General features: G+C 41.5%; 1 protein-coding gene across 1 annotated transcript in view; it reads right to left on the reverse strand.

Annotated features, from left to right (window-relative positions):
* Positions 1 to 17,169, reverse strand: part of LOC105933351 (1-phosphatidylinositol 4,5-bisphosphate phosphodiesterase beta-1) — a 55,659-nt gene that overhangs the window by 6,751 nt on the left and 31,739 nt on the right. Inside the window, exons 18-28 of the mRNA XM_012872835.3 lie at positions 17,006 to 17,130; positions 14,552 to 14,706; positions 14,281 to 14,448; positions 14,107 to 14,206; positions 12,595 to 12,699; positions 11,079 to 11,191; positions 10,851 to 11,001; positions 10,675 to 10,728; positions 8,694 to 8,871; positions 6,348 to 6,480; positions 6,138 to 6,214 (exon numbers count right to left, since the gene is read on the reverse strand). Coding sequence (XP_012728289.2) covers positions 6,138 to 6,214; positions 6,348 to 6,480; positions 8,694 to 8,871; positions 10,675 to 10,728; positions 10,851 to 11,001; positions 11,079 to 11,191; positions 12,595 to 12,699; positions 14,107 to 14,206; positions 14,281 to 14,448; positions 14,552 to 14,706; positions 17,006 to 17,130 — 1,359 coding nt within the window. The remainder of the gene's footprint in view (positions 1 to 6,137; positions 6,215 to 6,347; positions 6,481 to 8,693; positions 8,872 to 10,674; positions 10,729 to 10,850; positions 11,002 to 11,078; positions 11,192 to 12,594; positions 12,700 to 14,106; positions 14,207 to 14,280; positions 14,449 to 14,551; positions 14,707 to 17,005; positions 17,131 to 17,169) is intronic.

The raw sequence follows: 17,169 nt of genomic DNA on the forward strand, positions 1-17,169 counted from the left end.
TTTGTTATTTGATCAACTACTTCACTCTCCTGCCTTAAGTTCAGTTTCTATTTTAGGTTCTGTCTTAGTGTTTGATTTTGTTTTAGGTTATAAGTTTATCCGGCCTGCTCAGACCATTTCTGTCACCAGTCTAAACTCAGTTCACCTGCCAGCATTCTTTTGTCTTCCTGTCACTCCCCTTCACCAGTCACCATCCAATCGGCTTCAGTTTTACTCCCAAGCACTTCCCTGTTCCCGATCAGCTCCACCCATGTCACTAATTAGTTTCACTCCATTCACCTGATCACTCCCTTACTTATACGTGCCTCTGCCCCCTGCAATCTGCCACATCATTGTTTGTTTTTTCTGTGCCCAAATGGTGAGTCTAGTCCAGCTTTCTTTGCCTGTTTATCTGACCCTGTTTGTCTCTGGATTTCTAGGTTAGCCTGTCCCCAGTTTTTGTTAATAGTTTTGTCAGTGACTGCTTTTTTTTGTTATTTTTGGGTTATTGGGTCCCGTTTTTACTTTGCTTTTTGGTAACCTAACCTCTGCTTGTCTGGTTGAATACTGGGTCCACCTGTCTCTGATTCGTGACAGAAGGCTGCGGCATTTAAATTTCAGTCATCTACAGCTGACCAAAATGGCAGGTTCCTCATTCCTAAGTCTAGCTTGTTGTTTCCTGCTACACTAGTGAAAATATATGGGCTAAATATGGATGACCCAGCTTTCTTTTTGAACGGTGTTTAAACTGATCAGGATGATGATTTAACCCCCTTAGTGATAGGGGGCTACTAGAATTGCTATCTGGACCCACTTAATGCTCTATCAACCATCAAGAATATGATGATGTCAAGCAAGGTGGTGGATATTTGGAGACTGCAGCACCCATCCAATCATAGTTGCTCCTTTTATTCACACATACTCAGATTAAATACACAGAGCGATTATCTTATATTGTGCACACCAAGACAAGCCTACAGTTGACGTTTTAACCTCTATCTCCTTAAAGACCAGGATTTTAAAACACGTATCCCCGGACACATATCACAGTTCCTTGAGACCAACAATAGCAGCAAAGTGAATGAGACAGTACAGTGAGAAACCCTCAAAGCAAATCATTTGCAATGAAGCAACACTGACAAGCTCTAAGCGGCGAGGCAGACTGGAAGAGGCTGAAAAGGAACTTCAAACAACGGAACTGCTCTAGTGAAAGTCAGTTAAATTAAAGTAGGAGAATAAAACAACTCTGGGAGAACAAATAGGCAACGTCCCTGCTGAAACTTAAACCGAGCCACTTTGAGCTGGTGAGAAACCACAGAAGTTACAGGCAAGGATCAGTTGAAAGGAGAACAAGCAAATCAAGCTATTTCTAAGATCAGATCTAAATTTGGAGAGATGCTCACTGACTTAAAGGACCTCAATGATCGTTTCAAAGAGTTTTACTTAAAAATCTTCACTCCTAAATCAGCAGCTTCTCAGGAGGGCTTTGATTCACTTGCGTCACATTTCAGATCTGGACTCAGATTTCTCACCATCTGAGGTACAGGAGAGTGTTCAGGTACAGTGGAATTGCCAGAGCGTTCCCAACCAGTAAAGCAGCCGGACTATTTAAAAAAAAAAAAAAAAAAAAAAAGCCTTTCAGGGCATACTTGCACCCTCATTGTTGAGAATCATCCGTGACTCGTTTAAGAATAAACAGCTTCATTAAAGGATGAAACAAACTCAGGTAGCTACAGGGCCATTACCCTATTATAAAATATGATTTAAAAAAAATAGCAAAGGTTCTGGCAAACTGGCTTGGTTAAAGATGTTGCCAGTATCATTCAGCTGGACCAAACAGGATTGATTCTAGGCAGGTACTCCTTCTGTAATTTCTGTAAAATGCTTAATATCACATATGCAGGATAAGTCAAAAAGGAGAGGGTAGGTATTTTGTCTATAGATGTTTATAAGGCATTTGATATGACTGAGTGGCCTTACCTAACTGCAACACTTAAATTTGGTTTTGGCTACACTTTTGTACAATGGGTTCAAATATTATCCAGCAATCCAAAAGCCTCCATTCTGACGCACGGGGATAAATCCGGTCCGTTCTGCCTACAACATTGCATGTGCCGGGGGACCCATTGTCCCTGCTGTTTAAAACTGCACTGGAGCCTCTGGCTATTGATATTAGAGGGCACATATTAAAGGAGCAATAAGTAAGATATTTAGTGTAAAATTAACCAAAATCATTCTCATTTGTCAACTGGGATGGAAGTAACATTCCCTATAAACAATCAGTCCTCTCCATCAACAAGTTAAGTTTTCCTAGTCTAAACCTACAGTTTGGAATGACTTTGGTGCAATGTGTGGCCTGAGTTTACTTCCTGATTCCTGACCCAATCATATGAGAGTTCCAAGGGTTCCTACAACAGCGCAACATTTGGTATTTTATTTTGGCAAAAGAGCAGATGCCTGCAAACAGGAAAGCCAGTAAGAGAATCGGACCAGAAACAAGACAGAATACAACATAACATGCTCATTCTGTCCAAATAAAAATTCCTGGTTGTGTGTAGTTCCGATTTCAAACACTAGGTGTCATTATTACTTGTTGCTCCATTAAGGATAAAAAAAATCAGGCAGCACTGAGACCGTTAGAACCCTGTATGTGGACGATCTCCATGTCCATTCTGCTGACCTGGTGTTCTCCATCCCCATCCTACCAGAATACATATATTCATTCAGGAGCATCTCTGGTTAAACCATAAACTGCAAGAATAGCGAATTCCTGCCCCTGACAGACCAATTCACAGATCACTTCCTGACAAACCTGCTTTTGAGAGTTATGAAGTGCTTTACCTGTTTGGGGCTTAACCTGACTAAAAATCACAAGCATCTCTTCAAATCTAACTTTACAGAATCTATAGGAAAACTTCAAACATATATCGAGTCTTTGACTGCCCCTCTCTATGCTCCGTATGTTCCTAACAAAGCACTTCGCTCTCAGACTGCAGGTCTGCTGGTGGTTCCTAGAGTCTCTAAAAGTAGAATGGGAGGCAGATCCTTTAGCTATCAGGCTCCTCTCCTGTGGAACCAACTCCCAGTTTTGGTCCGTGAGGCAGACACCCTGTCTACTTTTAAGACTAATCTTAAAACTTTCCTTTTTGACAAAGCTTATAGTTATAGTGGCTCATGTTACCCTGAGCTACCTCTATAGTTATGCTGCTATAGGCTTAGGCTGCTGGAGGACATCAGGGCCTATTTTTCTCACTCTGCTGATTTCTACTGTTCTCCAGTTTTGCATTGCATCACATTGAAATGACTGTTGTCATTTCTGCTTTAACTTTCTGTTCTCTCTCTTTTTCTTCATAGTAGGTACACCTGGTCTGACGTTCTGTTAACTGTGACATCATCCAAAGAAGACAGATCACCCGCTATTACCATCTAATGTAGAACAGATTACTGGATCAGTGTCTGTTTTTGTCTGTCTTGTTGTGTCTCTGCTCTGTCTTCTGTAACCCCAGTCGGTCGAGGCAGATGACCGTTCATACTGAGCCCGGTTCTGCTGGAGGTTTTTCCATCCCGCTAATGGGTGGTTTTTCTTCCCACTGTCACTTCATGCTTGCTCAGTATGAGGGATTGCAGCAAAGCCATGTACAATGCAGACGACTCTCCCTGTGGCTCTACGCTTCATTCAGGAGTGAATGCTGCTTGTCGGGACTTTGATGCAATCAACTGGTTTCCTTATATAGGACATTTTTGACCAATCTGTATAATATGATTGATTCAGACTTTCAAAGTTCCTCGAGATGACATGTTTCATGAATTGGCGCTATATAAATAAAATTGAATTGAATTGAATATGGTTGGTTGGGTAAATGCACTAAAAATGGTAAGCCTACCTAGGTTCCTTATACCTTTTTCAGAACTCGCCCTGATGCTTAAATGCATTTATCTTTAAGAAGCTTGGTTCTATTGTAAGGCCCTTGTGTGGGGCCACAGATCACACAGGATGTCTAAGGCTCATCTTCACAAACATACCACAAAGAGAGGTCTGGGCTTGCTTAGTTTTAACCACTACTACTGTGCTGCTAACTCCAGGAGTCCAAATACCCTTATAGAGCAAGGACTCTTTAGCCAAAGCGGAAGTGTGTCAGCGGTCACCATGATAAGTACTACTCTCTGAGTAGTGCTGTCAGTAAGGAAGGAGGTAGGAAAAGGAGCCTGTGTTCTCCCTCCCGCAGCTATTTTTGTTTGGGAACCCCACAACGTCCTTTACTGGCGCTAAGAACCATTAAGGTATCCCACAATCCTTTGCGTGACATGACGCAAAGGATTGTGGGATATAAGCCCATTCATCTCACGAAAATCAACAAAAATGTCACGAGAGAAGAGATTGCACACTTTGTGGTTTATTGTCGGAAAGGCATTAGGCCCAGATTTGACTCGCATCATCCATGTGCGTTTCTGTCACATAATGATGTTGAAGTTAAAGACTGTCCAAAATCGCCACAGTGGTCTGAAGCTCCTTTCCTCTCCACGACAGAGTTTGTACTGTTGACGCCATGAAAGGTCAAGGAGCAGGAGCTATTATTAAGTGTATTTTGGTGGAGCCCAGGACTCTTACCTACTTTAAGCGTGGAGGTGTTAAAGCTGAGGAGAAGTCACTACAGCAGGAAGCTGCCACTGTTGAACAGCCCTCACTTCCTGCTTTTTTGTTATCTGACTCCACCCCACCAGCTAAGTTACTTCAACAAAGTGTCACTGTGGAAAACTCCCTGCAAATCCTAAATTAGATAAAAGTGGCTCTCCGGGTTCCCAGTGTCTCCATGCATGCCCCCAGATGTCAAAATCATTTATTCTTGCCAGCTTGGTGGGACGTGGTGTTTGCAGTCCAGAGAGAGAGAAGGGACTCCAGACAGTTAATAGCAAGTTTTCTGGTTCATTTCACTAATCCAGTTTCCTCTGCTTTCATTAGGGAAGCGTGGGGCTGGGACTTGAGCTGTGAATTATCAGCAGAACCTTGGGAGCAGGTCTCCGGTCCATTGTTGCTCTGTTAACTTACATGATAGGTTAGTCCAGTGGAAGGTGTTGCACAGAATGCATTGCTTTACAACAAAGTTACATGTGATTTTGCCATCGGTGTCTGCTGTGTGCGATAGGTGTCATATTGCTGATGGGTCACTAGCACATCTTTTTTGGTTCTTCCCTGAACTGCAAAGGTTTCGGTTAGCTGGATCTGAGCAGCAGTCGAAAGCTTACTCCAGAGACCTTCATCCTAACCACGAGCCGACCATCTTCATGTGCTCTACAGAGACCTCTGATCTACCGCACAACATGCAGGAGGCATTGCAATTTGGGATGTTGGTGGCTAACAAACCTATTCTTCCAACTTGGAACTTTACCCCACCCATAATTAAAAGCGAGAAAGTGAAATGCTGTTATTAGGTGTGATTATCCCACATTTGCTGTGACACCAACATGTGTGGTCAACATGTATGAGCAGATGTGACTCTAGGCTGAACTTTTTACATGTTATACATTGATGATTGCAGCTAAATTGTTTCTGTAAGTCTAATTAGTACATTTCTACATGTCTGGCCGATATTTCTCTCTTGGGGGGTCTCTTGTTTTTCAGTAGATGTTGACCACGCTACAGTATGCCTGGCATGTTCTGTAAGGGTAAAACTGTATTGTAAAAAGTATTTTAAAAAAAGAATACAGTAAGAACCGAAGAAAGAAGAAAGGTAGAAATGACGGCAAAAAAATGAAGGCATAAAGAAAGGAAGGAAGCAGTAAGTTAGGTCAGAAAGAATGAAAAAAGACAGAAAGAAGGAAGAAAAGAAGTGATGAAGGACAGAGGGAGGGAAGAAGGATGAATGGTGGCCAAACAGATGGATTAATTTTTTAGGAAATGTTTATATATTTATCAAATGAAGTATTTTTAAATACAAAAATTTTCCATAGTTCTCCTAAACTTTTTCATATCTGCAACAAAATTAAAGCAAATCCAATATTTTCCCCCAGACTGTTCCTGTAGGAGTAGGAACCCTGGTTTTGGTGATCTAGTCCAGTCCTACAGCGGAGCAGGCTGAGAAGCCTGGTTTTACAGACATCAAGATTAAAAAGGATCAACCTGTAAACGAGTATTTCATTGACCGCTTTGCTCTTCTTACTTGTCACAGATATCTTTGAGCTTCTTTATCTGGGAGGCGTGACTTTCCTCAGCCAGACCGGTCAGTCGCTCTGTAAGCTGAAGGAAACAGAGATCCTCACAACCCTTCAGTCTCATCACAGGAAACATGCTGAGCCGTCAGGAGACGTGCAATCGTTCTGGCACAGAGGCCCGGTTTAGATGTGTGGATGTTTGCAGTGTCCGACTTTACCATCTTAATGTGTTCTCTCTGCAGATACTTCTGACTGTAGTACTGTTCCTGCCTCAGAGCGAGGAGCTGCTGCTGCTGCTCGTCTCTCAGCTGCTGAAGACGCTCGTCTTTCTCACTCTCCGAACATGAACCCCTGAAAAAAAAAAAAAAAAAAACAACGGCCTCATCATGTTAACCTAACATTTATATTTACAGTGCCTTGCAGAAGTATTTGTACCTGTTGAAGATTTCTAGATCTTGTCATTATAAAGTCTCAAACCAAGACAAATATAAGTTGTGTGCTACAATTTATTTTCTACAAAGTGTGCGTGCATGTATTCAGTAGTAGCTAGAGTTCACAGCATCTTGTTTAGTTTCAGTGTGAATCTGCAAATGCCTTAGAGGTTTGTTGGAGAACATCAGTGAACAAACGGCATCGCGGGAAAGCAGAAACACGGCAGACAGGCCGGGGAGAAAGCTGTGGAGAAGTTTAAAGCGGGGTTAGGTTGTAGAACAGTTTCCCAAGCTGTGGGCATCTCCCAGAGAGCTGTTCGATCCATCGTCTGAAAACAGGAGGAGTTAGAGACAACTGCAAGCCAACCATGAGATGATCTGTACATGAATTGGCACACCGGAGACAGTGAGCAACAACCGGAGAGACAGCCAAGAGGCAGATGGGAACTCTGGAGGAGCTGCAGGGACCCACAGCTCATGTAGGAGAATCTGTTGACTGTAAAACTTATCTGTCAACTCTACACATCTGGCCTTCACGGAGGAAGGAACATGTTGTGGAATGACAGCCAGAAGTGGAGGCCCTGCAGTGGATACAGCAAAAATTTGGACCAAGATGCAACTGGTCGGCTAGAGCAGTAGTCCCCAGCCCCCGGGCCACGGGTTGGTACTGGGACGCACAGAAAGAATGAATAACTTGTATTATGTCTGTTTTATTTATCATCTGAGTCTGAACAATGTTTTACTTTGGAAAAAAAAAAGTCACATTCTCTCTGTTACATCCATCCACGACTCAGTCCTGATGCATGTTTATTTTTATCCACCAAACCATAAAGGCCAGTCCATGAAAATGTTGTCTGGCATTAAACTGGTCTTTTACGCAACAAAAGGTTGGGAAGCACTGAGCTAGAGAACGAAACAAACATTTTATGCCTACATACCAAACAGTAACATGCCTAGAAAAGGTGTAGCTGAACTTTGGCAGCATTAGGCTGTGGTGAGTTTTTTTTTTCCAGTAGGGACAAGTAAGCTGGTCAGAGATGATGGGAGGATGGAACTAAATACAGGAAGAAAACCTGTTAGAGACTTCAAAAGAGACTGCAATGTCCAGCAGGACAATGAATGCAAGCAAAAAGCCGAAGCGACGACGGGATGGTGCAGATCAGTAGCCTGGCTAGCCAGACTTAATTACACGGAGCGTAAATCAGTCTGGTAAGGCTCCATTCCCTACGGCCCAAAACAGGCTGGACCAATCACAGCGCAGGAGCTGCGATTGGTCCACTTTACAACGTGTCAGTTTAAGCAGCAGAATTACCCATAATGCAGCAGTGCTTTTCTGCTACCATAACAATCAAGATACATATGGATATTGTTGTTGCTTGGTGCCTTGGAAGATTAAGAAAGTGCATGTGAGTACACCATGTATCCTCAAAAGCATCAAAAATTGTTCAACAGAGAGTTTGCTCGATAGCATAACATGTTTCGCTGAAAATTACAAAAACAGAGCGCGTCACTTGGAGATTTTAGCGTCACATCTGGAGTTATCCGATTGGTTCTAACCTGATGACGCTGACCCTGTTAGTCCCGCCTTTGAAACCGGGCCCTACCAGCTCCTTACCAGACTGATACGGCGTGTATAGGACGTAAATCAGTCTGGCTGGCCAGGCTAGCAGATCAGATCAAAATCTGTTCATGCGTGAAAGTGTCCAGACCTAAATCCAACAGAATCTGTGGTGAGACTTAGAAACTGCTGTTGACAGATGATTTCAGTCCAGTTTGGCAGCGTTTGAGCTGCTTGGTGAACAAGAATTGGCTCTGGATGTGCAAAGAATGTAAAGTAAAACCCCCAAAAGACATGCAGCGGCAATTCCAGCGAATTGCAGTTCTCCAAAGTTTGGAACCAAAGAGGCTGTCTACAAAATGCACAAAATACTGTTAAGATTGTTAAAGTCCCGGTACGCTACATGAAAGGTTTATTGTAAGTTGACAAAAGGTGAAAAAGTTCAACAGATGTGCATGTTTTGCTAGGTACTGTGAGTCTTAAAGCAATACATGTATGCTGCACACATATATGGCAATAAAAACACCTTTGAAGTGATTGTTTTCTTTTTCAACCCACTGAGGAGCTCTCTGCACCTGCTCTTGCTGCACTGCCTGGCCGTCTTCTTATACTTGTTGCTGAACTCTCGGAGGAGCTCTGACGTCTTCTTCTGGTGCCTCCTGACCAGCTCCTTCAGCTCCTTGAACTGACGTCTCTGCTCCTTCTGGTAAACCTTGGACTGCTGCAGGGCGTCCAAGGTGCATGCTGGGATATCTGTCAGAATATCATCAGATTAATACAATTTTATGCAAGCTCCCATCAAAAACACAGACTCATTAGGATAACAGACAATTTTACTTTTGTGCCAAGCAAGCACAGACAAATAATTTAATCTAACATCTATCTAACTTCATTCAAATATTAACATTGTTTGACAAAGCTAAGCTGAAACAAATTGTGTTTTTGCTATTAGTTTCATTACAGTTTTGAGAAAAGTAGATTTCCCTTTCATTTCTTCTGCCTTTGGTAACCTGGTCAAACATTACATAGGATTTTTCATTTGTAGATTTCAGATAGTAATTAAAAAGAGCTTTCCAAACCTACCTGTTGCTAACTGAAAAAGTAATTGCCCCCTTTTATATGTGGTGGCAAAAGCTGTAATCATGTGCTGTGATACCTGACCATCTATCTTTTTGCTTTTAGCTTTAGCTTTTTGGGTCACCCTACGTTTCTGGGTGGTTTTTGCTGAGTCATGCTGGGTGGGTGGTGAGGGACTCATAGGTGGACTAGCTAGAGCGCTTTAGATCATTGTCTTGTTGCGTAACTCAAGTACGCTTAAGCTTAAAGTCACGAACCAATAAACAGACACTGTTCTTTAGGGTTTTTCTGTCACAGGACAGGATTTATTGTTCCATCCAGAACCATAAGTCGTCCAGTTCCTGAAGCAGCAAGGCCCCACCAAGCTACCACACTACTGCCTCCATGTCTGATGTTCTGTCTCAGAAATGAGCTAGCGGTACGCTAGAGGGAATGAGATGCACACCTGCCAGGTTCATCGCAGATGTTTTTGGGAAGCGTCTTTGTTTCCCTTTTGGTCAGCAGTGTTTTTGGCTGTGGAGTTCTCTCATGAATGTCATTGTTGTCTCTCTTTCTTATTACTGACTCAGCAACACTGGGCTTAACTGAGGCAGGAGAGGCCTGCAGTTCTTTTGATGTCTTAAAGGGATCTTTTATGACGTCACTTATGAGTGATCGATACGCTCCTGGGAAGGTTCATCACTGCTCCGTCATTTCTCCATTTATAAATAGTGGCTCTCTCTGCTGTTCCCAAAGGCTTTTCTAACCCTTTCCAGTCTGAAAGATGTAACCTGTAATTCTTTCAGCCTACTTCATGCTGTCAGACAGGTTCTATCTAAGGCTACGTTCACAATGCAGATCTTGAATTCTGCGTTCAGATTTTTTGTTGAAATCTGATTTTTTTTGAGGTGGTCATTGATACAATTATTAAATAGGACCGCCATCAAACTTCTGTCTGGTGAGTGACAGGAGAGTGACGTAAAAAGACGGATAATGACGTCATGCGACATGACCGTTCAGACTGCGGACACTTTGAAAAAAAATCTTAAAGGTATGCAAATTAGTAGCACATATGGAAGTGGCACAAATCAGATTTTTTTTAGGGGTGAAAAGATCGGAATCGGGCCAGTCACATTGATTTGGGTCGCATTTCCCTGCAGTGTGAACATAGCGTGTGAACAAGTGATTTCTGGGTTGACAGGTCTGCAGTAAACAGATCTGGGTGTGGCTAGAGAAACCAAACCCAGATTTCAGCTCAGCCAGGTTGGTCTGGATAGGTTAATAAATGAAATAATGAATTGAAAATTGTATTTTGTATATATTCAGATTTTTTGTCTGATAGAAGAATGTCTTTGATGATTTGAAACATTTCACAGTGACACCATAGCAAAAATAGCAGAAATCTGTAATGGGACTTCTTTACAGCGCTGTATGCTAGCAACTGATTCAGCGTATTTATTATGCTTCAAAGATGAAGAATTTCAAAAATTAAAACCTTACCGATCAAAACACTTAAAACCAGATCTTCAGTCTTTGCTGCTGGTTTGGCTGCTTCTACAGTTCAGAAATAAACAACAAGAACAAACAAAGCAAGCATGAAATCTGTTACATTTATTAACTAAAATATCCAGTTAGGATTTTAGTAAGTTAGATTTTAAATGTCCTTTTTTTCATACCTGTTGTAGCTGCTTGCTGATTGGCTGCAGAGGCCTTTGGCGTTGTAGCAATAGGGGTGTGGCCCGCCGGCCCTGAGGTGGGACTAAGTCCATTTTCCAGTGGCGCTGGTTTCAGGTCGTTCTTGCGCTCTGCTCCTGGATCCGTCTCATCCTGGAAATCAGAAAAAATGTTGTCATCAATTTACTTGTGCGGTCACCAAAAACGGTAAGTAGCATTAAAAGTCTTACCTCGGTTTGGGCCTCCTCCTCGCCGTCCTCCAGAGTCAGAGATGCCAGCTGTTTAGCTCTCTGCTCCAAGAGGTTAACGTATCGGATCGGGTTGGACAAAGCCTCGATCACATCTGGAGGGACGGTAGGGACACAGATGACTGCAGCTGGGTGTGCACATTTCACAGCTGATGTAGATGTTGGCCTAAAATCTCAGAACTTTTATCTTCACAGCTTCACAGAGCTGTTTTTTATTTTTATTTTGTCAGTCTATACACACCATATGTACAGTACAACATTTTTAGTTTATTTTGAAAACTCTAAAAGATCTGTAATAAAGAACCTTTCCCAACAGAGACTAAGTACACTAACAATTACATAAGTGTCCTGCGGGTGGCTCTAAGGAGCTGTGAAGTCTGCAGTCCAGGAAACTTTAACAAATCGGTCTAGTCGGTTGGAGTTACTATATGATGTTGCAAAAAATGGCAGTATGACTGATGGTATCTTAACAAATAGATTTTTATGTTTGTGGTAAAGTGAATTTAAAAAAAAGTAAAAGTAATCTATCAAGAAGCTATTTGAGCAATAAGCTGAAAGACATGTTGGTGCCTCTTGATTCCCTGTTGTAGAATCATATGATTGATACATGGTAGAAAATGATGCTTGTATATTTGCTAGCAGTCCTTTTAGGAGTTGATGACACAAAATGTGTTGGCAATGGCACAAATGTTTTGCGCAACGTTTTTTTTTAACCTGTTGCTAGCAAGGATTGCATCCAAAGGAAAGCATGCAGCCATCACTGCTTTCCGAAAAATGGCCTCATGCAGTATATAAGAAACCTGGTGCTGAAAATCTTGCACTTGATAGTTGTCTAGATGATCACAAGCAGAGAAGAAGAATTCAGGAAGTCCAAGCCAACCTCAGGACTGTCTCCTCTTATAGAGATGTGATACAGAATGGCCATCAGTGCTGTTAGCCTGTTACAGGCAGCAGTAGACCTTTTGGACAATGGCCTGGTAAAAATACGGGCACCAAAGAAGCAACTTCTGCCATGAAAAACATTAATGACAGATCGACATTCTGCAGGAAGTACAAAGATGGACAACAGAAGACTGATCCAAAGTTGTTTTCTTTGATTAATCCTTTTTCCAATTATTTGGAACTTCTCAATAATCCAGAAAAGGTAAGAGACCACGAGTCCTGTGTCCTTCCAATCTGTCACGAATACCTCCATGAATAAAGAGCAGGATTAAGACATCCTCAAAAGCAACTTCTTCCATCAATCGGTCTATAATACAGGAGGGTGGAGCAAAGTGTCAAGAGGCAGAACGGATCAATGCGTGTCTCCAAGATCAGACATTTTAAATAATCCTCCACATCTCAACCAATTTAAGAACTCTCTCATTATGCTGGTGGATAAACTGAATCAATAAAACTGGGATCAACTTGAAGTTTTAATGAAGCAACAATGGATCGCCATCAATCAGGACCAGGATTGGATTTACAACTCGTCAGAGGGAATTAAAGACGCTTTTACCTGCAAATGTGTCGGGGACGTAGTCTTTGACTTCAATGTAGACGAACACAGCAGGCAAAATCAGAGACTGGTTTTTCTCACTCCTCAAGCCGATGTAACGATAACCTGCAGAGGAAACATTTACCATAATATTCTGCACTTCACGACAAACGTACATGTTTCAGATCATCATTTTAATACCAAGATTAACCTAAGTAAACACAAATGCTGTTTTTTAAATACCATTTTCATTTATTAGGAGACCAGAAAGTTCTCCAAACCAACCGGGCTCTTTGAGAATCTTTTTTGAAAGGTGAATGAATTTCTCTAGCATCACCTACACCACTTCACAACCAGACCTTTGAACTAAAGAAATCCCTTAAATAGGACCTGTCTGACGAATGGCAGCAGGCTATAATCTCTACAAAATAAACGCATCAATCCCCGAAGCGTAGAAACAAAGTCGTTGACTTCTGTCAGTCGAGAAAAGGTTCCAAAACCCTTTCTTGAACCACAGTGAGAACCGTTCTCCAACAAATGGAAAAAACACAGAAGAGTTGTGAACCTTCCCAGGAGTAGGCGGCCAACTGGAATTACTCCATAAGCACATCAACACCTCATCTGGAGGGTCACAAAAGAACCCGGAACAACATCTAAAGCACTGCAGGACTCACTTGTGTCCACAATGCAACTATAAGACAGAGAATGGGAGAACAGTGCATCCACAAGAGGGTTCCAAGGTGCAAAACACTGCTGGCCAAAGAGAACACAATGGCCTGTTGCACATTTGCCAAAAGATTACATTTTTGGAAGGTATGCAACCAGCTACGATCAGAAATGGTAGCTGTTGTTTAATGGGACTGCTTGCAATAGCAAATGTAATCCAGAATTGTGCTCTCTACCAGAGAACCCAGATGGAGAACACTCATCATCCACACACAAAGACAAGCCCCCCCACCCCCCACCACCACCCCCGAATGGCTCAGCTTGTCTTTGTGTGATAGCACTCTTTGTTTAATGACATGACAAATCTAAGTGTAAAAAACAAGAAAACAAGAGAAATCAGTAAAAGGCCAAACGCTTTTCAACAACACTGCATAATCTGATGAAGGTACATTCAGAATATTAAGAAAAATAGGTTACGTAACATCTAAACCTGGCAGGAAAGCCTTGCAGCTGAATCGGTTGAGACACAGTCAAATAACCACAAAAAATAAATCAACACGTCTCTGAATAAAAGTCATATCATGTCTTTAAACCTGAGTGGGATACTAAACACAGCGAGAGCCAAGACATTTTTAAGACGACTGTCAGTGTCTGAATAACATGCCAAGTCTATCTGTGAGTTAGCAGACTGCTAATGAAAAAAGGGAAGAATTGCAATAAACAATTTTTGCAGCTTATTAGTTGCTTTCAGTGTTTGTTCTGTTTTTTTATCCCATAACTGATATCAGTAGATGAGAGCAGATCTGAACGAAGATCCCATAGATCAACACCTTAAAAGCACCTGAGGATGACGGAGTGACTACAGACCTGGTCTGATGGCAGACACTGGAATAATTCGATGGCCAATGAACTTCCCTCCTTCCTCAAATGCGGCAATTCTCAGCGAGGCCAGAGTTGGAAGAATGACCTGCATGTAATTAGAAGTCATCCATCTGAAAGCAGCGCTTGATGCGACTCGGTCGATTCTCTGTCGTCCCTCACCTTCTTGAAGACGATGGGTTCCTCGTCCCACACTGGGTTGATGGCGTTGTTGTTCTGGGAGGTTTTGGTCTTCAGAGCTTTCCTCCTGGTGTCCGCAGGGAGTCCAAACATTTCCACCTCCACATACACACCCACCCTCCGCTCGGTCAGAAACTGGCCTGAAATGACCTGCCACACAGGAGCCAGGCTCAGTATTGAGGCTAAGCGCAGTTTATATGGAGGTCTTCATTATTATAAGTTAGTATGAAACGGATTTCATAGTTGACCCTACCTTCACAGAGAGAGTATTAGCGACGATGCCGTCCACTGTGTTTTCTGTGAAAGGGTCAAAGTGTTTGTCTGGACGCCTCATGAACTCAGGTTTGAGTCTGTAGCCACTGCGGCCGTTGTACTCGAACATGAAGAGGTTCAGCTGCATAGACAGATCTGGAACAAAAAGCTCATTTTGTTTAGCAGCATTAAGACATTTGAGGCTACTCTGTTTCATTGCAGTGGGAGAGATTGTAGGACCTAAATGACTTTGAAATAAAACCGTATATATATTGCCAAAAATCTAAATTGCGGCTTATTTCAGCCATAATTACGACTGCAATTGATTTAGACTTTTCTCTGCATTAACCACAAGCAACAAAAATGTCCTGTAGATAAATGCGTTTGTAAACGAGGACTATTTAAAACAAGAAGTTTGACAGTCTTTTTAATTAATCAGAATATTCGTATTCAATAGAAGAGCTTGCTGAGTTGGACGTCAGTCCTTGTTGAACATAAAGTGCAACCAACAAGTAAGTCTATGTATTAATAAGTTGACCGGTACTTAATGCTATGGTGAGATTCCTGAAAGTTTCTGGTAAAAAAAGAATTGATTATATAAACTCTAAAACAAGTAAAACATTTAAATGATCTAACTGCTGCAACTCTCTTCCCTGCCATGTGGAGGCAAACCAACTTTAAACATATTACCAACACCTAAAGGAAGCATCTCATCCATTAATTATTACATCGTCAAAAACTGCAGACCTCTGTGATTTGGAAATTGTGTTTTTTTTTTTTATTTTGGTTACATTGCAAAAGCGATTAATTGTCCAGCCTTAGTATAAATCAGTCTGGTCTATGCTGTGTAGGTTGTTTACTGCTATTAAAATAATATGGATGAGCAGAAAACTGTTGACAGAGGCCCCAGCTACACTATTCTACATATATACTGTATTTTAAAAACAGTTTAATCCAGATCTGTTCTTTCAACCCTTTTTTACTACTAGTGGTACCAAAGCAGCAACTTAGTAGAACTCAGAAGAGATTTTGGCACAAGACTTTGAAGGATAAAGATGTACAAATTAACTTTGATGTAAAGCTATAAAAGCTATAAAAGACACTTCTTGAAAGAAACAGGCAGAAAAAAATAAATAAAATCAGAAACTCCTTCACACGAACTGAAGCAGACGACTGTGAACCATTATCATGTGTCAAAGGATAACAATGTTGTATCTACCTCTGAAAACTGAACCTGGATCTGATAATCTCATAAAAACTCATTTGATCTGATTTAATAGAACTTAATATGTTCTAGTAAGCTTCAAAAACAAGCAGAATTTGCTAATGAATATGCTTAGCACCCAGGCGAACTGTTATCTAAGCTAATAGCAATCTTTTTATCCCTGTTTTGTACTTTCAAACATACTAAGAACCTGTTTTAAACTGTTTTACCTGCACCTTTCACTAAGCTTTCTATTCAAGGCAGCCCTACTGAGGTTGGCATTGATGAGAATCCATTTTAGGGTGACATTCTTGTTAAGTTTTGTCTTAAGTTGAGTCTTGGCACCCCAAGTTGGCACCCCAGTTTTGGATAGCTACTTTAAAGTTTCATAAACAGCTCAGTGCAGCAGTCCAGCCTGGCTTATTCGTTCTGGGGTTGCTCTCTAAAATCAAATCATAACATAAATCATAGTTCCCTAGAAAGTGTGATACACTAATTTGTTACATCTAGACTGGTACGGACAACTCTCTTCTCCGTCATCAGCAGCAGGTCCAAAACGCTGATGCCCATCGACTGACAGATTAAACAAGACATAAACATATTACCCCCATATTTTCCTCCCTGCACTGGCTGCCTGTTTGTTTTAGGGCTGCTTTTAAGATTTCCTTTTTTTCTCTTTTTATGTTCTACACAAGCATGGCCCCAGTAGAACTCGGAGGTCGGGGAGCCTGCTGGTTTCAGTGTTCCTACATCTCGACTTGTGAGCCAAGGAGAAAGAGCTTTCTCTGTTACGGCTCCCAAACCTCGGAATGATCCTGGCCAGTACATTAAAGGATCTCAAGTTTTCCAGTTGAGTGGAAGAATCAGGCAAGTTTTATTAGTCATTTTCTTCTCTAATCTTTGTATTGCTTTAACTGCTCTTTTTATATTGGCTTTACTGTAGGTGTTGTGTTTTATTCCTTATTTTATGTTTTTATTTATTTTATTTTATGGGCCTGTACACCACTTTGATCACTCTGGGTGTGTAAAATGTTCCATGAATCAAGTTTGTGTCATTGATTGATTGATTGATTGATTGATTGATTGATTGATTGATTGATGCTCCTCCTGGCTCTTTAGAGTCATTTTCCCATGTCTGATTTGTTTTCAGGTTTTTGGGTGAAACACAGGAAGCCAGGAAGGATGGGTGGTTGCGAGTTAGAATTCCCCTTTGTTCTTCAGCTTTTTCCACTGTATTTTTTTTTTCTTTACCAATAGTTTGGTAGTTAAGAGCCACAAGCTGACATCCAGCGTTCCAGAACAGTTGAGGCATAAAGTTTGACGAGTCGACTCTGGTTCCTTTTGGGTAGATGCGACTCAGCTGCGATTTATTATATCTTGTTAATGGGAAGTTAAGGTAAAGGACAAGAGAATTA

Source organism: Fundulus heteroclitus, chromosome 22, assembly GCF_011125445.2.
Source record: "Fundulus heteroclitus isolate FHET01 chromosome 22, MU-UCD_Fhet_4.1, whole genome shotgun sequence".
Taxonomy (NCBI): domain Eukaryota; kingdom Metazoa; phylum Chordata; class Actinopteri; order Cyprinodontiformes; family Fundulidae; genus Fundulus; species Fundulus heteroclitus.